The sequence below is a fragment of the Ursus maritimus genome, unplaced genomic scaffold (genome assembly GCF_017311325.1).
Source record: "Ursus maritimus isolate PB19 unplaced genomic scaffold, ASM1731132v1 scaffold_7, whole genome shotgun sequence".
NCBI lineage: Eukaryota > Metazoa > Chordata > Mammalia > Carnivora > Ursidae > Ursus > Ursus maritimus.
Genome location: NW_024426885.1, coordinates 78,380,167 through 78,405,631, shown reverse-complemented (window position 1 = coordinate 78,405,631; position 25,465 = coordinate 78,380,167). Strand labels below are relative to the sequence as shown.

The 25,465-nt window shown below is 48.8% G+C and overlaps 1 protein-coding gene across 9 annotated transcripts in view; it reads left to right on the top strand.

Annotated features, from left to right (window-relative positions):
- Positions 1-25,465, top strand: part of SGMS1 (sphingomyelin synthase 1) — a 278,240-nt gene that overhangs the window by 236,275 nt on the left and 16,500 nt on the right. For all 9 annotated transcript variants that reach the window (XM_040624680.1, XM_040624678.1, XM_040624676.1 and 6 more), the window contains 2 exons: positions 4,544-5,346; positions 20,883-21,000. In XM_040624680.1, coding sequence (XP_040480614.1) covers positions 4,724-5,346; positions 20,883-21,000 — 741 coding nt within the window. In that variant the 5' untranslated portion in view covers positions 4,544-4,723. The remainder of the gene's footprint in view (positions 1-4,543; positions 5,347-20,882; positions 21,001-25,465) is intronic.

Sequence of the window (25,465 nt, the reverse complement as noted above, 5' to 3'; positions counted from 1 at the left end):
AAAGCCCACGTTGCTTCTGCTTGTGTTTTTAAAGATTCGATGCGAGAAGCAGAAAGTTTAGCTCACTGTATGCTTCTGTGACTAATTGTGCATGCACCACGTTCTACTCTTCTTTGCCACCATCAGCATGTAGAAACATCTGGAACTTGGCTGTAGTTTCCCCATTGACACGGCAGCTAAGTTCATTCTATTCTTAATTTCATGGCACTTATTTTAAAAGTTCCTTCAATCTTCAAAGAATAAATAACATTCAGTATAATAATTTCTTACAGTTTTATGTCTTGCTTTATGTTATCCAAAGCACTGTCAGTTGTGCATAAGTTCCCTAAACTAATGCAATCAGCAGACGGGATAACTTCTTTCACCATAGGAAACTGAGGCATGAGGATTAGAGTAAAGTACTGAGCAATTATTGGACTCAGATTTTCTGAGCAGTTGTTTCATAGCTGCACTGTGCATTTTCTGGCATTTTAATTCTTGAAAACTTGTGTTCATTATTTAATTGATATGGTAGCTTTGTGTTAACACAACAATGTCTTATTTCTAGACAATGCCAGACAATAAGATAATATAGTAGATTCTTTTCGAGTAGGGATAAACACATATTCATAAACGATTTAGTTATTTTGTTTGTTGATGTTTTGTTTTCATTACCAGGATAATTGCTCTAACTTATTTTTCTGGTTCTAGAGGGCTGGCTTTGATAATTAGCTATAAATAGTTGATGGGTGTTGTGGCATCTTATCTGATGGCTTTTATAATATTAAAGCTTAAAATATCTATTCTAAGAATTGGAGCCAAATTGTTTTAGCAGATTTATTTTTCACTCAGTTGGGGTCTCAGAGAAATCCCTGCTGGGTTTGGAATCTATAATGACTATGTGTTTTTGTTCCTGCCCTTAATCCTATAGGACTCTGTGATTTTTTTTTTTTTTTAAGGCTCTTAGACTGCCCTTCACCTATGTTGACATCAGTGAGGTCTTTGAATATTTGCTGTGGGCAGCCCGGGAAAGCACGGTGGGTTTGTCTAGCTCAGGGACTAACTCTGCCACGTCGGAGAGCTTAGACACATCACAATCCCACTAGACTTCACTTTACTTATGTCTGAGACTTGTAGATGAATGAGCCCTCCAGCACCTCTTCCATCGCTCATATTCGGGTATTCGGGAATATCAAGATTTTATTCTCTTACGGCTTCTGAGTACCAAGTCTGAGGACTTGAGCTAGGCATTATTTCTGAACTTTCTCCAGTAATGGATTCAGGATGGCTTTTCTGGATGGGGGGATGGTGGCAGTAGTTCCCTGAGCTCAGCCTAACCTACAGTCTCCTGGGTCTAGGTGCGGAAGCACTTCTCAGAAATGCTGCAGTATCTTCTATTCTATTCTGAAGTGAGTGTGTGAGGCCGGAAGGAAGGGACTCTCCCACCTCTTCTCCCACGGCTGGGCCCTGGGGTCTCTGAGTAAGTCCTGCCTTTGAGCAGTGGCCTTTGAGGTACCGAGCAGCTGCCAGGCAATTACTTCTAGAGAAATGACCTTTTTTCCCTTTTACACGGTGTTGGCATCATCCGCACAAAAATAGCATCTATGCCTTTATTTTCAAGCTTCAGAGCTTGCTTAAAAAACAAAGGTTTGTTTTCTTGTGAAATTTGGAAGGTTGTTTGAACTCGTGTGTTGGAATGATTGGGCTTTTAAAAATGCCATTTGGAAGGGGCAGCTTCAGTCCCTATTTATGAAACGTCACTGTGGGCCCAGTCGGGTGAAAGCAGGCCGTTCCAAGAAGAACAAGACAGATTTCTTGGAGTAACTAATAGCTTTCGTTCTTTTCCCTGATTGGAGTCTCCTGGCAGGAGCAGACCAAGGGGAGGTGGGTAAGGCTGTTACTGATCCTATTTTCCAGAGGAAACAGAGTCTCGGTGGGGTTAGAGGACTCTGTCAAGAAGGGAGGTGGCCGAGTTGGGTGTCAAGCTGCGGGCTCCCCGCCTCCACGGCTGGCGTGCGTCGCGGCACTGGGCACACAAGCCAGTTAAAGTACATCGTCGCAGCCACTGGTGGTTCGGAATGCAGGGAGGGGACAGGACTGGGAACGATCTGAGGGACTGAGGGAAGATTTGGGGCTTGTTGAGAGTAGATGGAGAACGCCAACGTGGAGGAAACATTGGGACCATCTCAGGGAGCGGACAGTTGTGTTGGCCTCGTTATCCATGGAAGCCACTGGTTTATCTCGCTGTGTCTTTGGGGTCCCTCCAGCTGTCAGAAACCACCTGCTGGACTAGTTCTGTAGGGTTAGCGTTCCTTCATCCGTGTGTGTGCGTCTGTTGGCCCCAAAGCGTCTCCGGCCATTTGCTGTTTTTCTGTTGTAAAGATGATTAAGCCTTAAGAGGAGATGATCTGACAGTTTGCTCAGCAGAGAAGAATGCAACAACACATTGGCATTGGTCTGGTCTCTGTGGTTCTGAGGGGTTTCCCCTCGTGGCAGACTTCCCACAGCGACCCGGGGGAAGCGAGGATCCCACATGAGAAGCCCTTTCATTCCCTTGGGCCTGAACATTCCACCAGGAGTTTTCTTTTGATCTCTCATAGCTGCTTCGAGATGGGGAGGGCTCCCTCGGCTGACCCTGTAAGTCCACTGAGGAGTGTTTGGGGCGAGGCCGGGGCGGGATGCCAAGAGAGCCCCTTCCCACAGGACTGTCTGGCAGGATTTCCATTTGGCTTGTGTCGTCTTGTCGCCGGGCAGTACTAGCGATGACCGAAGCTCCTCTAGAGTGCTTCTCAAATGGCCAGAGGTCCACTCCAGTGTCCTGATTCTCTCTGAAGAATGCCCACCTTATCATGTTCCTTGACCATCCGAATTGTTCTGAAGCAGTTTTCAGTATCAGTGGCATTTCCAGTAGATTTTATTTTCTTTTACACCCTCTACATGTTGGTAGATGTCAGGGACATTTCCTGAGATACAAGCAGATGTCGAGTGAGCACCTCTGAGCCCTTGCATTGTGAGTTATGCGGATGCTCAAGATCGTAGCCCTTCCACAGTCGCTCATGGTCCCCGGGGCTGGGGGGCGGGGCAGGCTGCAGACAGACACTTTCCACAAGGCAGTGGAACAGCATCGTGGATGCACAGAAGAGAGAACACCCAACCTTTTGGCAAGGTCTGGGATATCTTGAGCTTTACTGCCATTTCATTGGTTGTTACTTGGATGGGGAAATTGGGAGTGGACATCTGTCCATCTTCATTCCAGAGTCCGATTTGGGGTTTGGTAGAGCCAAGTTTGAGTCTTGTTTGTGCCAGTACCTCCCAGTGTGCTCCCTCGGGAGGTACCCCCAGCCAGGAGGACAGACTCAGTGAAGTCCATTTGAGAAAGCCTGCTAGCCACTTTTCCTACTGGAGGATTTTCTAGAGCGTCTAACATGCTGATACATGCTGCTGTCTCTAGAAGAGGCTCAAGTAGACAGTTCCTAGACTTACTTTGGATTTTTTTTTTTTTTTAAACACAACATTTTATCAGATGATTCTACAAAGCATACTTGGGAAACGCTGCCATCACTACTTTCTAGTCTGTAAGCCTACAGATCTGTGCAGGTGTTTTTGTAGTTAACACAACATTCATCTTTTGAGAAAAAAAAGGTTAGCCCACTCTTAGGGTGTTTTCTTAGTGAGATGAAGTAGACAGTAGCCATTGGATAGGATAGAAAATTTGAGAAAGGAGAACAAAGGATGTGGCATCAACAGACCTCTTTTAGTGCTGGATTTGCATACTGTTTTTAAAGTACTAACAACATCCCTGTGAGGGGGATACTTCCTTTCACAGATGAGTAAAAAGAAGCTCACCCAGGGGGTTACCCATGGCAGATTTTGAGTCAAATTATGGTCTGTCTGCTGCTGATGACGTATTTCACTAACGATGATGATTTGTTACAAAACTCGGTCTTTATTCTTAACTTTTCTTGTTGTTTTAAATTGTAAGTGATTGTTACAAAAGGAATACATGCTTATTAAAGAATAGGTGGGAGAAAGGTAGAAAATGCCCCAAGTAGGGAAAATGAGATTCATTGGTATTTTTGCATTTTTATAGTAAGACTATAAAATGATTGGCCCGGATGGTCCTGAGGCCCAACATTTCTGTGATTCTCTTGATTATCTGTGAAGTTGCTGTGTGTTGTGTACGTGTGAAACCATTTCTCCACCAGATGGAATGGTAGATTAGGCACGTTTGCTGCCTGATTTCAGGTGATCTCAGGAAGCAGGTAAGCATGGAGGCAATCCCTGCCCCATACCGAGCCATATCCAGAGCCCTGTTGAGTTATTTCTTTCGAGAGGCTGTGAACCGTTTCCCCTTTGATACGATCCATCGCCGGGCTGTCCTCTGCTGCTCCTTCGGGGAAGATGAGCCCGGGAGCCCGCAGTCCCTCGGGCAGGTCGGTGCGGGACAGCGGCGTCCTCCCCCGGGGCCGGGCCTCCGGGTCTTCGTCCTCCTGGCGCGCCGGGGCGTGCGCCCCGCGGGGACTGGCGTGGAGCACGCTCCTGACTGTGTCTCTTGCCTCCGCAGGGGGAAGACGGCCGGGGCGCCATGAGGTGAGCGCGCACCGGTGCCCAGAGCCCCGGAGAGCGGTGTGCGGGCTGCGGGAGCGCGAGCGGCCCCGCGTGTCTGGCCACGCACGACCCCGGCATGAAGCCGGGCAGCATGGGCGCGCCGCCACGGGACCGCTGACCCCCGCCAGCTGGGACCATGAAGGAGGTGGCGTACTGGTCCCCCAAAAAGGTGGCGGACTGGCTGCTGGAGCACGCCATGCCCGAGTACTGTGAGCCCCTGGAGCACTTCACGGGCCGGGACCTGATCGGCCTGACCCGGGAGGACTTCGCGCGGCCGCCCCTGTGCCGTGTGTCGGCCGACAGCGGGCAGCGGCTCCTGGACATGATCGAGACCCTGAAGGTGGAGCAGCACATGGAGGCGCACAAGAACGGCCACGCCAACGGGCACCTGGGCGCAGGTGTGGCCGGCCCCGGCCCCGCCGGCGGCTTCGGCCTCCAGGCCAAGCCCAACGGGGTGCCCAACGGCTACAGGAAGGAGATGATCAAGATCACCATGCCGGAGCCCGAGCGCTCCCAGTACCCCATGGAGTGGGGCAAGACGTGCCTGGCCTTCCTGTACGCGCTGGCCTGCTTCGTCCTCACCACGGTGATGATCTCGGTCGTCCACGAGCGAGTGCCTCCCAAGGAGGTGCAGCCCCCGCTGCCGGACACGTTCTTTGACCATTTTAACCGGGTGCAGTGGGCCTTTTCTATCTGTGAAATTAACGGCATGATCCTTGTGGGACTCTGGTTAATCCAGTGGCTGCTCTTAAAATACAAGTAAGTAAAGCAAAAGCTGTCAGTCTCTGGGATGGGGGATGGGGTCTGCCTTGCAGACGTCTAATAGTCCTTATGTGGAAGTGAACTTATCAAGCAGTAGGAATTGAAGCATACTAGCTCCTTTTTTCATGTTTATTTTACTGTTATTTTTTAAACCACGTACCCTGTTGAACCGGCGAAAGCTCTGGCAGCTGTAAGAAAATGCTGTGTTTATTGCCTGTTTTGTACAAGAGTCATACAGAGTGATGAATGGGGTTGTTTTCACAGGGAAGAAAACCCTCAGAGAGCACAGGCTCTTGAATCACAGACAAACTACCCAAACTCGGGGTCATTAACACACCAGATAAATTGTTGACAGGCGGCCTGATGGCCGTGTGGCTCCCCCACCCCAGTCAGACAGCGGGACCCTTAGCAATCTGTATCCAAAGATGTTTCACACACAGAATGCAGAACAGTGGTCCCAGAGTGCCTTGGGCTGTTGGGAGAATGACGCCCTCGAGAAATGACTTTGTTTAGGTGGATGGAATGTGGATAAACCTGCCCGGCCTTCCACCTTCTAGAATGTGTGGCACTTAAAGGAACAGGTGGCTGTTGCATTCAGGTTTCTGGGGATTTTAAACAGGCACCTCCTTTTAGTTTCAGGTGGATCCAAAGTGGCTCTCATGTCCCAAACTCTAAACTCTGTACAGACCCCTCGGGCAAGCCGTGTGCTCGGGCTGCTGGGTGTCTGGTTTTCCCATTAGTGGACGGCCATCTTTATGGCTTCCATGCGTGGGAGCTGGGAATGGTTTGTTAAGGAACTGCGCTTCTGTCCCGTGGACTGTGTTTCACAACCCACAGTATGGTCGAATATTAAGGAAATCCTCTTAACTCAAGAAAATAAAATGCAGACTGAGAGTCTGCACCGAACTTTATCCAAGAAACGATGAGTTTTTTCCTGGAATGTGTTTTCACCTTGCAGATTCGATTTCCACAGGTGGGAATGAGCACAGCGTCTGACCGTGTGTGGGAAAGGACCGTCTTACCCTTTATAAAGGAAGTTGTTTAAGTGGACCGTGTTTATTTTGGGGTTGGCTTGGCAGTTCTACAGTAAGCTAAGTTTGAAATAGAAACCGTGGTCTGGGCTGTGTTGACTTGGTAGAAGATTTGTTGGTTGTTTGCTTGCTTAGTTTTAACAGGCTAAGTAGGTAGGATAGACTTGAAATGTGAGATGCTCAGAATTTACTAAATTACATTCTTTCAGCCACCAAACTTCAGATCTGCTTTTGACTTTCAAACTTTTTTTGTCCTAAAAGTCCATTAGAAAAAAATGCCAGTACAGTTTGCTTTAAAAAGGCAGGTTAAATTCAGATTATGTTTCCTGGGTTTTTCCTGATTTTTGTAGTTTTGTGTATTACGAGTTTGTTTTCTTTTTTTTTTCTTCCATAAACATTTGTGCATGCAAGCAAATAATTGCCCCAGAATAAGACATTGTATATCAGTCATACCTTGTACAACTTCGGATGTATCACAGAACTGTGACTTTTATTTTCTTAGAACTGCGACTTTAAATAATGTGTTCTTGTTCTTAAGAAGTGTCCCTCATCATAGGGCTTATTTCTTTTAAGCATATTACTATTCATGTTTCTCTCAGCTGGGACTTCTCCTCAAACCAGTTGCTCTTTAAGCTTTGTGATTACATGTTTACTGGTCCTTATTGCCAGTACTGTAGTCATTTGTGTATTGAAATGACGCAGCCGCAGTGAGCGGTGAATCCGTTGATCCACACCGTGGGCAGAATTAAGCCAGTGCGGGGGCGCAGGACTGCCTGGGTCCCAGCGCCCGCCCTGCCCCAGCATGCCGGTGGTGCGGGCCAGTCTCTAAGTCTCGAGAGCGTTCTTTTTCTCCCAGATAAAGTAAGGGCCTTCTAGTCTAGGTGACTTCTGTTATTCTGTACAGCTATGTTTTGTTTGAAACATTATCGTTATGTTTAAAAAGTACTAGCCGCAGAGCAGGTTTTTTGTCCAGAATACATCAACCCAAGATTCTTTGGAGTCTTCTCTCTGGTCTCGCTCTTGGCAGGGTAGGGACGTGGGAAGGGGAAGCCTGCGGTTGTCATGGATAATCCAGCCCTGTCCGCCTCTTGGGGCATGTCCCTGGCTCCCCCGCTCCTTCCTGGGGAGGCCCCCTCTTCAGTGTGTGTGGCGCAGCCCAAAGGGTAAAAGGTAGGAGGAGAGCTCACGATTGACAGAGGACCAAGCAGCGGATGTAAATGGACTCCTTTCCCCGGCCCTCAGCAAGCTTTGTAGAGTCAGACCCCTTCTTTCCAGTTGTTTGTCTCTATAATGTAGTGGTTTGATTTACTCCATCTGTTAGGTAAGTGGATCCTTCTGGTTGTGGAACATTCTCTTTTACGGAGCTAACGTCTCACTCACTCTTTCTGTGCGAGTCTCTCCCTCGTCTCACCCCTCTCCCCAGCTTCCCCCAGAGGTTTGCCACTCAGGAGCACGGTTCACACAGCTCCTGGGAGTTAAGCCTGTTTGGCCAGTGATTCCCAAGGGCCGTTTGACTTTGACATTAAGAGTCTCCAAGCCCTTAAAGGAATCAGCCTGTTCCTTCCTGCTTCTGTGTCTTCCACTTCTTAGAGAAGAATCAGAGGCTGAAACTATAGAGGGTGATTTATTAGTTGAGAAACGAGATCACTAAAATGTGGGCAACGTGCCCCAGTAATAAGCCAGATGTGTGAGGCACTGGAAAACATTAATGCTGAATTTGACCTTGAGACACAGTTTCTCTTTCTGTTGTGTACGGTTGTCCTTTACTGTTAAACATAAGTTTTGGGTTTTTACTTACATTTTTTCCCCTCCTTTCCTTCTTAACACGTCCACCTCAAGTTTGTACGTATGTATGTTTATATATATAAGTACATTCACATGGGATTTCCATGACATTGCAACGTGGAAAGCAACAATAATGCCTGTCCTTGAGAACTTTTTTGATTTTTAAAATTGTAAATAACATCTCCCCATTTAGAATTGGACTTTCAAGACACCGACTAGGAAAAATCCCTGGGGAGTCTCTGCATTTGTGTCAGACTTCCCTGCAAAACAGATGTCCCTTGTTTTCAGAAAGCATGATAATATGTTAACCTTACAGATTTGGTAAGGTCTCCTCATGTGTGGCTGAGGCGTAGCTCCCACGGTGCATGACCCGTGTGGCTGAGCTCTGTCAGGACATCATGAGCCCCCACAGAGAAGGCGGCCAGGGAGCAGGGTTGTGGAATTCCGAGTCCGTCAAGCGTCCTCTAACCACCAGAGAAAGCAGTGTGACTTAGACCCGTGGTCAGAGGTGCCAAAACTCAGCTTGTCCCCAGCCGAGTCACCACGTTCCTCTTCCAGCTTCCTCCCCCTCCTATGTGGGCAGTGGCTTTTCCTAGAAACCTACCACGTCTCCTTCCCCACAGAGAGCCACTACATTCTGTCCATTCTAACTTCAGTTTCCTTACCTCTTTCCATTCCCGTGTAGTGATGGATGCTGGGTGCTCCAAGGGAGGCCCCGTTCCTTCGTGTGGATTGAGGCTCCTTGGTAATCTGGCCCCGGTCTGTCCCCACCTCCTCTCTGACTGCTCGGCTCCTGTTTCCCAGGAACACTCCAGGCTCGTGTCCTGGTGCTTTCTACTTATGGTGGGTGCAAGGGTTTAAGTTCCTCTGGGGAAAGACTCGATCCTTGAGTGTCATTCATCTTTATGCCCCAGCACCTGGGACAGAGCCTGTCAGATAGAAAGTGCTCATTTAAAATTCATTAGTTCCTTCAACTTGTCTTGACAGAGCAAGCTGCCAGGCGCCGGGCGCTGTCCCCGACCCGGGGTGCTGCAGTGCGTTCTCGTGGAGCTTCTGTTCTGACCGGGGTCAAGCAGGCGGTCTGTGGCTGAATGGATAATGCCAGGTGGTATTCAGGGAAATGGAGAGAATTGAAGCAGCGTGAAGGCTTAGCAGGTGTTGGGGTTTGGCGGGGGGGAAGGGGTGGTGTTTGAAAAGTCGTCTGAGAGGTGACCGTTGAGCAGACACCTGAGTCCAGGTGAGGGGGCGCCATGCAGGTGTGTGGGGCGGGAGCCATCCAGACAGGAGACTCAGCCAGTGCAGAGGCTCCAAGGCTCCCCCCACCCCCGCCCCGAGGAACAGCCAAGGGTGTGTATGGCCCACCGAGCTGGGAAGAAGCGGTGACACAAGAGGTCAGCAGGGTGTGGACGGTGGACTCGCGTGAGAGTAGCGTGGGCCACGGATACAAAGCTGGGATACTGTTCCGAGGGTGATGACCGGTCATCAAAGGAGAGTGAGACGGTCGGATTTGTACTGTAAAAGACCCGCTCTGGGTGCCATGTAGAGCACGGGCAAGCACGAGTGTAAGGGCAGCCGGCTTGGACGCCAGTGCAGTCGCCCAGAGGGACGCTGGCTGCGACTTAGCCCACTTGACATTTGAGGACATCTTGTGCTGGGGCGGTGGGAAGGGATGGGCTCTTTCTAGAAGCCCTGGCTTCTGTTGCATTTAGGATTTGCTATGTTTTCTAGCCACAGGGCTGGCTTCCATTGTAGAATTTCTCATACATGGTTTTTGGGTCTCTCTGTGAATCCCTGAATTCTATATGGAATTGAATGAGGAGATCGAATTCACCCATTTGGGAGCTCTCACAGACTTACTTGGATACATTTTATTTCAGAGCGAAGTCCAGTCATGAGTCTATCCCAGTGGGTGTTTTCTGCCGTGGTTTCTTTGAGATCAGATATTGGCCTAAAGGGTGGAGAAAAGGTGGGAAGAAGAAAAGGAGCCACTGGATAGTTGGGACGTGGAGTGCAGTGGAGTCGAAAAAGCTGAGCGCTCAAGGCACTTGGGCCTGGGGTAGAACATTCCAGCCTAAACATGGCAAGGAGTTACAGAGAGACTGCAGCCCCTGAGCAGGTTCTTTGAAAGTCGATGGCGTGCCCAAAGGGAAGGCGGAGCGAAGAAGGGAAATGGTGCTCGCAGACCCAACCTGAGAGCTGCCATGACCTCCCTGCGGGGAGCAGTTTCTGGGGCCACGCTCCTCTGTGGGAAGGAGCAGTGCCGGTTCCCGGTGTGGCTTTTCTGGGATGACGCTCAGAGAGCATGGACGTGGGTCTCCAGGTGGCTGGCAGCAGCATGTGTTACGTTCCGAGACCACTTTGGAAAATACCTGTTTTGTGTTCTATCCTTTGATGAACGCTCTGGCTTTGAGGGCCTTGTTTATCAGGAGGGAATCTGCCAGCATAAGAAGGTGTCTACGGCGTCACCTCTCCTCTGCGAGAGCGATCTCATTTCCCAAAACGGTCCTCGCGCTGACGGGCAGCTGTTGCCATCAGACGTGGACTTGATTTATTTTGGTCTCAGTCCCTGGGCTAGACTGGGCACTCAGGTTGCTCTTCGTTTTACCCGGTTTTAATTCCGTTCCTGCTGCTGTTCACATTAAGCGGATTGGATCGAAGTACTTCCCTCTCTCCGCTTCTACTCCCTGAGGCAGTTTGTGACACAGTGACTGTCAGCGTTGTTCCCGTTATGTTGAGGTCTTCGATGGATGTGGTGAAGTTCGTCAAAGCTCTGGGTCAGAGCATTTGATAGGAAGCTGGTCTCCCCACATTCCTACGCTGTAGAGGTCATTTTTCCAGCTCTGGAGGAGCCTTTTCTGAGGGCTGTTGCCTTTATTATAAATTGACCTCATGCTAAGGACCGCGAGGCTAGTCTGTCGTGGCATGTCAGGACATCATATGTTTAGCTGTTGATCGAGAGTTCTGGAAGACCACGCGGCAGCAGACGCAACAAAGCATGGAGGTTACCTTCTGGCGGTTCTCTGTGCAGCCTTTTGGGGGCACGTGGCTCCTGATTTACTTGGCTGGTCAGCTGTCGTGTCCCTCCCCAGCAGTAAAGCAAGAGGAGAGTGCAGGGACCACCCCCCCCAACGCCTTTCTTCTCCGTCTGCACACGTGCTGCGTCCTGGACATGCCGACTCCGTCTCTTTCCTTCTATACGTTTCCATCCACGTTGTCAACAGTCATCAACACCCCGTTCCAGTGGCAGATCCCAGACCCGTCGAGTAACAAGAACTGGGTTTTATATGCATTCTGTCTTCTGACCCGGTCAGTCCTGAAAATAAGTGGCGGCTCCCCTTTCTCAGCGAAGGTCATGGAGACTCCAAGAAGCAGTTGACTTTGCCTCAGGTCCCACAGGGAATGACTTGGGGATTGGAGGCTCTTCGGTATAAAGCCAGTCCGGAGGTGCCTGGCGTCACCAGCGCCTGCCCTCTGCACATGAGCTTTCTTTGCTGAGGTGGTGGCATGAGTTGGCGTTCGAGGACAGACAGTAAAAACGGATCTGTTCAGTGTCCAGTACTAGGGTTTATGTGTCACATCCCACCACGTGGGAGACATGCACACTTGCCCCAGACGGGTCTGCCGGCCCTGAGAGCTGTCCCGTCAAGCTGGTCCACCGTAGTCTGTAGAAGACACACGTGGCTCTGTCCTAGATGTGTGCTGTCCTGTGACCTCCCAGGTATGGCTCTGTCACCCCCACTCTGGGAAATCCCCTCGGCCACCAACCTCAGTCACACTTTTCCACTGAAGACTGCTGACCAGGACTACCCAACCTTATTTTCTTCCTTTGTTTCCAGCAAGTTCCCTCCCCATTTGATTCTGACCCCGCCATCTGGGCTGAGATCCTATTCCCTGTCCATCCCTGAGGCCCTTCCCTGTCCCATTATCTTCCCCTGTGACCCTGAGCTCCTAGGCTTCTGCGGGCCCCTGCTTCACCTCCCTCTCAGGGACATCATCCCTCACAGAGGAAGGACCGACACTCTAGGAGCTGGGTGATGAGCTCAGTCCTCTGCTTGGCCTCACTGCTCACTCCCACAGTAGCTGACAGGTGGGCTCCTCCTATTTCCTCATTTTTACCAAGTTGGATCTCAAGATCTAAATGCTAGTCTAGGTCCTGGGAATTGTAGGGAAACTAGATTCACCCTGCAGAGCTCCCTAAATTCAGGAATCACAGCAATTTAGGTTTTAAGGAGCTTTCTAACCAAGACTCAGGATAAAGGGGCAGAGAGCAAACATAAAGGTACATATGGACAATACATTACCATTTTCATGCATTAATTTTTATTTATAACACCAGAGAAAACGAAGTCTTGCAGCTTGCCCATAGGCAAATTAGAAGAGAAACAAAAGGAAAACAAAACTTACCTGTTATGTTGCCAGACAGAAATAATGGGTTTGGCACTCTTCTGATATTTTTCTGTGTGTGCTCACATATATAAAATTTATATATGCATGTGGTTTTTCTTTTGTTTTGTTTTTTAAGTAGGCTCCATGCCCAGCGTGGGGCCCGACGCAGGGCTTGAACACACGACCCTGCGATCATGACCTGATCTGGGCTAAGAGTCAGACACTTAACCAATTGAGCCACCCAGGCGCCCCTATACGCGTATGTTTTTAAATGGTATTATATTTGCCTTCTACTTTAGAGCGCGCCCGGGATGGCTTCTTTCCCCCCCTTCTTTTAAAAAACCATTAGGGATGATCTGCTGTAGAAGCCACCTCATCTGTCCCCCTCCGGCCTGGCTGCCTCTGACGGTGGCAGCAATGCACTCAGTTACGCGGCAGATCCTGCTGGTGGTAGACCACCAGTCCCTCCAGCTGCTGACTTTCCTGTGTGAGCTGCTGAACGGCCGCAGTGACATGGTTTCCTCCCCTGGGAAATGGGTGTCCTACGGTCGTGTCTGTCCATGGTGTCATGCAGATGGAGGGAGATAATGTGTATGACGCGCCCGACTGCGTCCTTGGCAGCCTCCTGCTTCCTGGGCCTGCCCCACCACACCCCCTCTTAGGAAGTGGCATCCCTGCCCTTCCTTGCTCTCAGGCCAGACCTCCTGGTTTCATTCTTGAGATTTGGGGCCTGTGAATCCCACCCCTCCTGGCCACCTCTGTTGCTGCCCTCGGTCCCCACTGTCCTCTCTCAGCCGGGCTGGGCAGGAGCCTCCTGCCGGCCTCTCTGCCACTTGTCAGCTCGGCAGAACGCCTGTGTCCCTGGCAGAGTAAGTTGGCGGATGTCCCTCTTCTGCCGGCACGTACAGCTCGAAGGCCAGAATGCTGGTGGTGACTACGGAGGTCCTGCCAGATCCCCTGTCATTAGCACTCTGCTCCCGACCCCTGCTGCGCAGCAGATACCCACACACGCTAGCCCCTGTCTGGAACGTTCCCCCGGAGACACCCTCGCTCAGTTTTACCATTTAGTGCGTATCTAACATGCTCTGTATTTTACTTACTTATCTTGATTACTGTCTGCCTCGTCCACTAGAATGCAGGCTCTGTGCCCACTGTGCTTGCCGCTCTGCTCTCGGGCCCCGCATGATGCCCAGCACACGTGCTCTTACTACGTGTAGTAAGAGGCATAACAGCCGCTGGCATCTATTGAGTGTTGCATTGTGCTACTTACTGGGCCTAAAATCCGCCAAGTGTTAGCCCCCGCTGCTGAGATACGCTTATTGTGGTTTTAGAAACCCTCTGTGAACATGAGTGTGTTACTTCTAAGGTTAATCCGTTAGCCGCAGAGCAAACGTTAACTGTTCAGTTCTGCTAGCCGTGAGGGAGCCAGCCCTTGGGAAGGGGAGTCACGTGGTAGGTTTTGGTGGAGGAGGGGTCTGGGTGGACATGTGCATCTGTGCGTCATATACGTGTGTATCTAGCTATTTATGTAGAACTGGCTAGACCGTGTGTGTGTGTGTGCATTACGTATACACAAAGATATTTGCGTGTGTGCTTTATGTACATGCGTTTATAGGCACACGTGTATACACACACACACACACACACACACGTGTATTCGTTTTTGTTAATAGCCGGAAGTAGCAGCAAGATGTAACTGCTTCTGACTTTAATCCTTCATAACTGTTTTAAGTAGATCATATTGATGTTCTTTCATATCTTGTAGAGTAAAATTTTTTCCTGATGTTATGATCTATATTCCAGGAAATGATATATTTTTTTAAAAAGTGGGTTGAATGGGGACAGTTTTATAATGTGATCTGTTCTTTGCAGATTCCCTAAACCGGTGTGGATCATTTCCTGCACTTAATTGATGATTGTATTATACTGCAGATCTTTTACATGGGGCTTAGAAAGAAAAATCTCAGCTGTTACCGTTTTTTCCCCTTTACCTCGACAAGTTCATTAGTAAAAAGAGCAGCTAATTGCAAGTCTAGACACCAAGGGCCTGTGGTGGTTCGCGTTGACCGACTCTGGCCCCAGGTTAGTCCTTAAACTCTTTACACTGTAATTTTCCCATCTGTAAAATGGGACAATAGTAGATGCTAAGCAGGAACGTGGTTAAAATAATTAGTACCGAAGATATAGAATCTCTTTGAGTTGGCTTTTTAAAAGGCAGAAAGGAGCTCTGCATGTACAGACACACGTCTGAGCCAGGTCCAGGGGCATGTCTCATTCTCCTGATTCACGGACGGTGCCGTCTGCCCCGTGGAGGGGGACACCCAGGAAATATCACATGAGTTCTAGATTTCCCAGGAGAGGTGTATGTTTACACTTTGTTCTGCAGCATTTCTTCCTTCTCTTTTGTTTATTTCACAAACCTTTCCTTGGAATCTTCTTTCCTAAAGGACTGGATTAAGCCCTGGGTTTTCATGGCCCTCCACCTGGAGCAGTTGAGAGCCGGGTGAAGGCTGCGAGGAGACGGGGAAGGAGGACGGAGGACAGGGGTTTGCAGTCCCACTGGGACGAAAGCAGCGATCTTAGCAAGTGTTGTAAGTTTTACTGTTCGGGCCGAAAGGGTGCAGAGAGAGCATCAGTGCAGATTAATTCTGGCCAATCTATGAAAGAGTTTAAAGGAGAGACGTTTATGGGAAGAAGCAGGAAGGGCCTGTCAGAGGGAGTAAAGAAGCAACATTGCGAGGCACAGAACTGCGTGGTGATGGCCAGCATTGCAGGGACCATCGGGAGTCTCACTGGGACTACAACATGAGTACGGCAGGCCTGTGTTTAAGAGCTTCCTCTGATAGAAGGATTGAGACCCTCTTGCTAATGGTGGTGCCAGTGGCACAATTAAAAATACCATAAAGTAGAACCAAAGTTCCGAAGGGATTTGGAGGATGAAGTGGGTCTGTCCATTTGGGGACATCTGGAAGGCTTCGTGCAGAAGTGGTATTTGGGGTGGATGGCAAAGATTACGGCAGACGGGATCATGGGAGAGGCCAAGACAGAGATTTAGGGCAAAAGCAAGAAGCTAGGATTTGAGAGAATAATGCGGGGCTTCTTTTGCCAAGGGCAGTGGGCTTTATGTCTGCAAGATAAGACAGGTAAGGTAGCTGTGGGGTCAGGTTGAGGGGAGTTTGAACTCAGTAGGTAGTAGTGAGCAGTTGTCATAATCCAGGGAATCCAAGGGCTCATAGCAGGGAAGTAAAGGGAGGCTTTACTTTAAAACAGAAGGCTGAGTGTCCTGGGAATACAGGCCCACCTAAGGCGGGAGGGACTTCACAGCGCTAATTTAGATTAGCGCTGTACTGAGTTAGATCTGGAGGACGTTGCAGAGAGCAGAGGGAGAGGAGGCTGGAGAAGGTGGGCCAGCGTATCCAGGGCCTCCTGGGCTTGGTAAAGGATTTGGATTCTATTTAAAGTGTATTTGGCATCCATTAAAGGTTTCTTTTCTTTTTTCTTTTTAAGATTTTATTTATTTATTTGACAGAAAGCATGATCAGGGGGAGGGGTGGAGGGAGAGGAAGCTGCAGACTCCCTGCAGAGCAGGGAGCCTGATGCGGGACTTGATCCCAGGACCCTGGGATTATGACCTGAGCCAAAGGCAGACGCTTAACCAACTGAGCCACCCAGGTGCCCCCATTGAAGGGTTTCAAAGGACATAGTTTGTTTATCTGTTTCCAAAAACTGATTCTTGCGGGTCCATGTGGAATGGATTTTAGGGAGGCACGGGCGGAATTAGGGACAGCAGGTGGAAGAAGGAGAAGTCCAGGTGAGATAGAATGCCGAGACGTGGCTACAGTTTCAGATGGACTGAGTAAACATCGGGGCTGTAAGCGTAGCTGGGCGCAGTCTGCAAACAGTGACGGAAAGTGGGAGCATTTCATGTTAGAGATCTGGAAGGATTTGTTTCAGTACTTTCATAATTAACACAGTTATTGAAGTATTATCAAAATTCTTATTTTGGGGAGTTCTGGTCCCTATGCAATACAACATAAAACACAGTGAAAAATCTGAGTAAAGTAGATTTTAAGATTTTGTTTATGTGAGAAAGAAAGAGAACATGTGCATGCTAGCAGGGCTTGCAGAGGGACAGAGAATCCCAAGTAGTCTCTGTGCTGAGACTGGAGCCCGATGCAGGCAGATCATGACCTGAGCTAAAACCAAGTGTCGGACACTTAACTGACTGCGCCACCCAGGCGCCCCTGAGTTAAATAGATTTTTAAACCTAACTTAAATGTGGTAGGATGTCAGCTGATCTCTAAGCACACACGATGCCATCTCAGGTAAAATTGGGATTTCTTACACAATCCGACACCATTCCCTGAGTCTTCTGTGTTGTGTGATGTATTGATACGTCAGCTTGCACTTGGAACCTCAGTTTTCCCATCTGTGAGACAAGGAGCACGTTGCATTCCAGGTTGCTTGAAGAACTAAAGGGCACAGCGCTTGGCATATAGGAGAAATTCGGCAAAACCCTAGCTGCTGTTAATAACAGCCTGGAAAACACCTCAAAAGCATTGCTTCGATTCATAAGGAAGAGGCGAGGCATGCTTTTACTGGTGAGGAAGTGAATTTCCAAGGAGATTAATCAAAATGGCCCAAGTCACCATGTGAGCCTTTGTTAAAGATGGAGCTAGCAGCTTTGTGGTGGTGAGCTCCACGTGCCTGGTCCACGTGGCGCATCCTGCCCTAGTGGCTGGTCCCGGACCTGAATCACTCCCTGGCTTCCATGACCGCGCCAGGGCTGCGGGTCTCCCTGACTCTTTCCACGATTACGTGCGCTCCCGCTCATTTGTTGCCGCTGGGTTTGGAATTATTGCTTCGTTCCCTTGCCGTGTGTCGGGGTCTATGTTTCCCAAAGCTGGGAGCCTAAAGAGCTTGCAGACCGGGTGTGAGCTCTGGAAGACTTGCTCTATGTTTTCTGGCCGTGGATTAGTTGCAAGAGACAACTTGCAGGAAGCAAAAGAACTTTCCAGTATTTTAATTTTGCACGCTGTTGTGTTGATGTCTCTCACCATTCTTTTTCTTCAGAATTTTAGACCATTGTGCCAAACGCCAAAAACAATGTACTGTTGCTAATTATGGTAGTGTTTAATGAGGTTTTGAGCACTTTCTTTGTAAAGAAGGATGTTTAAAAAGTTTAATAAAGTCACCTGTTATAGCTGTAACGTGCTCTTCCAGCAAGTCGGTGATAGTTCTCTATAAAATAGTAACACTTCTTTCATGTTTCCTTATAATCATTTTTAACGAATAAGGATTTTTTTTCTCTCTCTCAGGTAAAGTAGTTAAGAGCCCATTACCCAAACCCTTGAGAGACTGATAGAGAACCGAGGCCAAATGCAAGTCTCGGACGAGGGCACAGTCATTAGGCAGCACGAGTGGCTGGGGAGGGGCTTCTTTCCAGCGTGAAAAGAGAGACGACCCCACGGGAGGAGAACACCATTGTGCTTTGAAGAATTACAACAGTGTCTTGTCCTTGGCGTTTGCTTCATCTCCCGTAATACCTCATTAACACTAATTCTGTGGCTTTTTTGTTGCCTTGTTGCATTTTTAACCACTTTAAACTTTTTTTTTTTTTTTAAACACGCCTTGAACTTATGTCATCCCAATTTTAGTATATGTGCTGCTGGGGCGAGCACACACATCTTGAACTTTTAAACCTCTAAGTAAATAAAAATTCTCATGTGTGGAGTTCTTTGATGAAGGGAATAAATGCTTTAAGTGCATATAATTCTTTGAAACATTTTTATAACCTGCTTTTTAAAGCTTGTGCGAGAAGAGCCTGGTTTAACATTATATATCAAAGCTCTTCTAAGATTAATCTTTAAAAAGTTAAGTAAATGCCAAAGATAAGATTCTTACAAACAGCTGCTTTCAACTTATCACCTTGTTAATATTGATAAGTCACATGGAAAAGTCACTTGACTTTTTCACTTCAAGTCAAAGAGTAATTGTGACTGAATCTTCAGTGTTTGGTACTTTTAAACTTTTTTTGCAATCTTAATTGTAATCTTTACTCAAGTGGACTGATAGTGGTCACTTTGTTTGTCTTTCGATAAAGAGATAAACAGATCCAGATAAACCTAACAGCTTGCTTGCTTTCTTTTTTTTTCTTTTCTTTTTTTGAGTAAAGCGATTGAAGTTTATTAAGTGAAGATACAGAAAAAGCTCTGAAGAGTGAGAGGAGTCCCCACAAGGTTGCCAGAGAGGGCCTTTAGGGGTGGTTGTCTATAGAAAGCTAACGGGGAGCTTACATCCTTTTAACATCTCTCTTGATAACACCTTCAATGGCTTACTTCCTTTTTAGGGGCTGGTTATTCTTTGTGGGTCACAGGTGATTATCATAAAAACACCCACCCCGCTTGACCCACCCCACACGCCTAGGGCCACAGGGTCCCCCACCCCAAATATAACAGCTGTCTGTCTTAAATCTTCCTTGGGTGGTTCAAGTGAAATTGGAAATAATTTGTTTATTTGGGCAGGAGGGCTAGAAGAGGGCGTTTGCTTCTGAAGAAAGATGACCCTTCTATCTCACAATGGAAAATTCATCTTGGCCAAATATTTCGAGTATTCTTGGTCAGACATTTATAGGGTTAGTATTATTCTCTAGCATTGTCCCTCTTTATATTGTTTAATTATATTGTGCTTTTTGTCATACTTAAAATTAAAGGCACATCCCTTTGCAAGACAGCTTTATGCTGAATAAATTCTTGTCCTCAGAGGTAACGTGCACAGCTTTACTAGGAGAAAGTAATACTGCCTCTGTGGTGAGCAAGTCTGACCCAGTTTCTGAAATCTGGGTCTGGGGGCAACACATGGAGCTCTATCCATACATCCTGAGTAACCCACTTGAACTGCTGTACTTAGGAATGAAATGCCAGGAGGGTTGCATGGGGCATTTAAAAAAATTTTTTTAAAGATTTTATATATTTATTTGATAGAGAGAGGGCATGCACACACAAGCAGGGGGAGCAGCAGAGGCAGAGGGCGAAGCCAGACTCCCTGCCGAGCAGGGAGCCCAGTGTGGGGCTCAGTCCCGGGCCTTCAGCATCACGACCTGTGCCGAAGGCAGACACTTAACTGACTGAGCCCCCAGGCGCCCCTATTTTTAAAAATTTTTTATTCACACAACTGTCACATTACTTTATTCCTCTTGTTAAAACAAAAAATGTAGATGATACCAGTTCTCTTCCGAAGACACACTTCAGTAGGAATGTCCGTTCTACGTAAGAATAGAGCTATGCTATAAATTAGTTGATTAAATGTTCAGTATCTGAGAGGAAAGCCTGTCCATTGTTTCTAAGATTTTTTTGTATTTTCAACTCCGGTTGTCCCAGGCCAGGAAACATTTGAACTCCTCCCAGTTGAGAAAGAGGAGCCCACGGGACTGCAGAAGAACAGGGTAGGAGTAGAAAGGGAGAGAACTTTTTTGTCCAAGGATACACTGAAGCTAGTACAACTTCATCTAATTCAAGTTAACCTATGGGGAACTTGAGGCTGGGCGAAGTCACCAGGCTCAGTATACTTGTTCACGTGTGAATATCCAACAATTTCATTAGAAGGACTCATCAGCTTGAAATGGAAAAGATTTCTGTTTCTTGCTTATTTTGTTATTCATCCACGTAACCTAGATATTTGAGGCTGGGGCTTTCCATACATGATTTCTAATGTTGTCCCCGCTTTACGGGTTCAGAAACTGAGGGTCCTCTGTCAGTGGCCTGTCCCACGGCCACAGAGGTCGCATGTGGAGAGAGGTGGGGGTCAGATGCTGTTGACCAGACAGGCTCTTTTCTTGACATGATACTTTCTCAGATGGAGATCAGCTAAGAGAATCCGTACAAATAAAATTGTTCCGTGTCTGACTCAAGGTCAGAAAAATTGTGAATTCTCATTTTAATGCCACTTTTGCGTTCTGAGCATCTTCCCTTTTAATGACTGAAAACACACTCTACTCTCTAATTGTTTAAGCACAGGTGCGGAGTCAGCTGGGATGGATCAGAATGGGCCCCACTGACCCACCGGGGGAACGTCAGCTCAGCTCGGGTGTAAGCCTCAGGCTGCCTCGTCAGCAGCGGAGAGCCCTGTCCACTCCTTTGGCCACTTCACTTTAAAAGAATCAGAAACCACAACCTCATTCTCAAAATCCTCACCTCAGTCTCCTGTTGGCTCTGGTTATCACGTTGCTATTTCCAGTTCTCAAGTGATTTGGGGGTTGGTATGTCGGGTCACGGACAGCCTCACTGCGCCTGCAGAGTCATGACCGAGTGCCCTGTTTCTCCCTTCCTCTAGGTCTATCATCAGCAGAAGATTCTTCTGCATAGTCGGCACGCTGTACCTGTATCGCTGTATCACAATGTACGTGACCACCCTCCCAGTGCCTGGCATGCACTTCAACTGCTCTCCGAAGGTAAACCTCTGCTCCCTGTGATCGCCCTTCTTGTCTGTCTGTCCTCCTGCCCAGGGGTCCTCTGACTGAGGCCGGAGGTGACCGTTGCCTTAGCATATTGTCAAAGCCCTGCATCTTTACCCGGGAATGTTACTAAGCAATGTGGCAGGGCGCCCCCCTCTCCCCGCTTCTCAAAATCTCCGAGCCGGCCAGTGCACCTGAGCGGGGAGTGCACGGGTCTAGTTAGCGTGCGGGACGCAGGGAGGCTCTGTGTGTGGGTGTAGCTTTTTGGTTTCCTGCCAGACGTTTAAAATATCATTTGCTCCCTTGACATGGATCCAAGAGCTTTTGGATGCATTTTCCCTCTCTCGGATGGAAAGTTTGGCTTCCAGTGGTATGTTTTCCCTTCTTTCTGTTAATCCCTGCCATGGTGATCTATGATGGCAGTGCAAGAGACACTGTCCCTGTCCCCTTGCACCCTCCACCCACCCAAACAGGGTCACTGTTCCCTGGAGGCACGTTTGCCATGTTGATATTCTCTCGTAGCACAGAGACTTTTCTTTAAAATAAACTCTATTCCTCTCGCATTGGCTCTTTCCATCAGGTTCACAAAATGCTCCTGACCCCTAACCTTTACCTTGCAATGCTTCCAGCTAGGGAGACCACTGGGGCTTTTGAACTAATTAGCAGAAGATTCAGTTTTAAAAACGTTTGCCGGCCACAGAGCTCTAATGCAGAAGGAATGGTCCCTTTGACTAGGTTGGGAGCATACGGGGTGCCATGGTGCATTTGGAATCACTTCTTCGCGGTGCTCTAGAGTTGGTAAAACACCCATGTCCTTTCAGTTCCATCTCCTTTCACTTTTGTTCTTCCCAGAAGAGAGGGTCTCTCTGCTAGAACTGGGAAAAGGAGAGCAGAAAAATGCACCAGGTTTTCAAAGTGGTGTCTTTATCATTTGAAATTTTGGATGCCTCTAAGTTACATGCTTCACTGCGTCCCCTTCCGTCTTAGACTGAGGTGTGTGCTCAGGGAGGTACCTGGTTCCCTACTTCACTGTGTTTTTGCTTCAGACTCTTCACTGAACTCTGGGGAGGCTGTCATAAAGAATGAGTGGTCCCATCATCTCTGTCAGCACCCCATCCCGCCCCACCCTGCACCTTCCGTCTCATTCCCTCTTCCTTCCAAGAAGCCGGCCTCACATCTTCTCCAGCCTCTGTGAAAGTTCTTGAGCACTGCCTGTGGCTCCTGGTTATAGGAAATGTCTTACTATCAGTGGGGGTCCGATGGTGTGGACTCTCGGCGGGGGGCTGGCTTGATAAGCAGTGTGTTCTCAGTAGTAGGCTGACAGTTGGGATATTTGCCCAAGTTCAGTTGAGCTTCTTGAAGTCTGTGCATGGGGAAATTTCTCCACCAGGGAACGTGGCGTGCCGGGTCAGGCCCACAGTCATGGATGCGACGTGGAAGGGTTGTGCTGTGTAGACATTCTCCCTGGTCTGGTTCCGCCCCCAAGACCTCTCTCTGGCACGCCATACAGTTGCCAGCAAGCCCAAGCTTGGTTAGCATTGGCTCTCAGAGAGTCTGCCTGAGTCATCCGCAAATGCAGCCAAGGTCCCGTGGCTATAAATAGTTGTGGTTTTTCTTCGTAAAGACAGAGGTCACAGCAGGAACTGTGCAAAAAAACCCAGCCCAAACATGCCACTTGTGTATGGTGTTGCTAGAAATCCTGACTGGGGTCAGGATGGTCATTTGGAAATTGGGATATTTTTAAGTAAAAAAAACACAGGAGGGGATGAAACGTAAGCACAGCTTAGCAAAAATCATTAGTTAAAATCTAGTTACTTCTCTTGTAGAACAGGCTCTTAGAGGAAAGGATACAGAAAACAATTTTTTAAAAAGATTTTATTTATTTATTTGGCGGAGAGAGAGACAGCCAGCAAGAGAGGGAACACAGGCAGGGGGAGTGGGAGAGGAAGAAGCAGGCTCCCAGCAGAGGAGCCTGATATGGGGCTCGATCCTAGGACTCCGGGATCACGCCCTGAACCGAAGGCAGACGCTAAACGACTGAGCCACCCAGGCGCCCTGAAAACAATTTTTATTCTGAAAACGTTCATATGTCTCTCCCAGAGTAGAGAAGCTCAAACATGGGACCTCCATATACCCAACACCCAGACCCAGTACTTACCAAGACTTGGCTACATTTGCTTCATCTCATTTTTTTTTTTTTGGAAGTATTTTAAAACAAATGTCAGTGTCATTTGATGGCTATGTGCTTTAGTGTACATCTGAAAATTTTGGACATTTTATGGATAACTTTAATGCTGTTGGTATAGTCAACATGATCAATGGAAATATTTTGGTCTTGGCGATAACCAGTTCATGGAATATCTTGATTGTCTTAAAAATGCCTTTTTAAAAAAATGGTTTGTATAAATGAGGAGCCAACATCTTTATATTTAGTTGCTGTGTCTTTTAAATCTCTAATTCTAAGGCAGTCCTTTCTCCCTTTTTTTTTTTTAACCCTGTCCGTAACTCATAGAGATGAGGTGGGTTGTTCTGTGGAATGGCCCATGTTCTGGATTTCTCAGTTTGATTCTTTGTCGTGTCGATGAGCTTTTTTCTCTGCTCCATTTCTTCTGTAAATAGAAAGTGGACTCTGGTGACTTGATTCAGTTTGGTCTCACCTCTGTGGGCAGGAAGACTGCACAGTGAGACAGGGTGATTTCTGAGGCTGGATGGAAGAGTTGGGGGAGGCCTGGCAGCCCAAGTCCAAGGATTCCGTGGCCAGTGAGGGCTAGATGGCCACCCTGGGAGCCATGTCAGAGGGAGAGGGGGCACCAGAGAGGGTCCCAGAGGCCAGTGTGGCTGCTTCACAGCCTGGCCCCGGAGCTCATCCGTCAGGACCGAAAGGAGCCTCCCTAAGAGTTATCCGGTCCAGTGGCTCCATTCGGGGTCTCCCCAGAGCAGCCTGCCCCTCAACCGTTGCCCAGCAAGGGGGCTTCTCAGGCCGAGTCATAGGAAGAACGGAGGTTGGAGGCGGCTTGGGCTTGCACCCCGCGGCCCCACCGTGTGGCACTTGTGTTTACCTCTCAGGGCCTGTGAGCCTTGATGGGCGGCACGGCTCGGAGGACACTTTCTCGGTCTGTCCTCAGGAGCTCTCTGAGTGAGTGGCGGTGACACATAGGGGCTCTGTGGGTGCAGAATGCCACACGGAGGTAAGAAGAGAGGTTGATGTCGTCACCAGGCTCCGTCCCCTACGTCTGACCTGTCTGCTGACCATTCCCTTCGCAGGCCTGCATGAGGAGTTGAGCCGTACTGTCTAACGTGCCCTTGAACTTGGTTCTGCCGTCCTATTAAGCCCCGTCGTTGGCATACTGAATTCTTCCCTTGACGCCAGTACTCACTCCGTGTGGCTTCTAAGAAAAGCGGCCCAGCGGGCCTGCAGGAGTAATTATGAAGATTGTTCCCATTGTTCATTTGATGGCGGTTCACGCTTCACCTGACAAGATGTAGTGGCTTGGAGAAGCGGTCGTGGGAAATGAGGAGGACGGAGAGTGGGCCTCCTCCCGGCAGTGCTCCTGCCACAGAGATGAGCCACGGGGAAAGCTGGTGTGTTCGGTTCGGGCCGCGCTTGTCCCGGAGCCTCGTGGAGGCGGGACGGGCTCGCGGCGGGGGCTGCCAGTGTCTGATGCTGGATTAGCCTGCTGAGCTCATCAGAGCTGCGCTGCTGGGAGCGTGTGGACTGAGCGGAGCACACCCTCTTGTCATCTTGGCCCTGTTGTTTAGGATTCCATTTAAAAAAAAAAAAAAAAAGCAAAATGCAGAAATATGTGAGAATTCTTCAGCATTCTTAGCTTCCTGTAAGAAAGTTTTTCTAACTGTTGTAGCAAACTCCGAAAGGAAAAAAAAAAAAGCACCCCACCCTGGGCCCCGATACACAGACAGCCTACGGCCGACGGAGGAAATAATGTCTGCTGTTTTCAGCTCTCATCTTAGTAGTTGCAGGAGTGAACCCGTGGCTCTGTTTAGAGTGAGGTGTTCTGTGGTCTCCACGGTGCCCTTAGGTTTGCAAACCTTGGAGAAGAGGGGGCTTAATTAGAGCAGGGACACGCACTCCTGTGACACCGTGTTTTAGGTGGCATGACCCTCCTGAGCTGGGAAGAGCCCCCTGGTGGCCATGGGCTGTGTTGGGTGGCATGGGGCCCATAACGGTTCAGCAGGACAGGAGAGGACAAAGTAAGGACAGAAGGGCTTCGTAGCCTCCTCTGCTGTCAGTGATCCTGTGTCACACGCACGAGAGAGGTCAGAGCCCCTCCCGCACCCCGCAGCTGAGTGGTGCTGGCCCCGTCCCCAGGCTCCAGGGCCTCCGCTCTGGCGCGAGCCCAGGCTCCCAGGGCGAAAGGCCCCGCACTTTTGGGGACCATGTGACCTTTCTGGGGTGTTCTCATGCCCTCGGGGCAGCGTGAGTGTGGCAGGCCGCCCCCCTGCC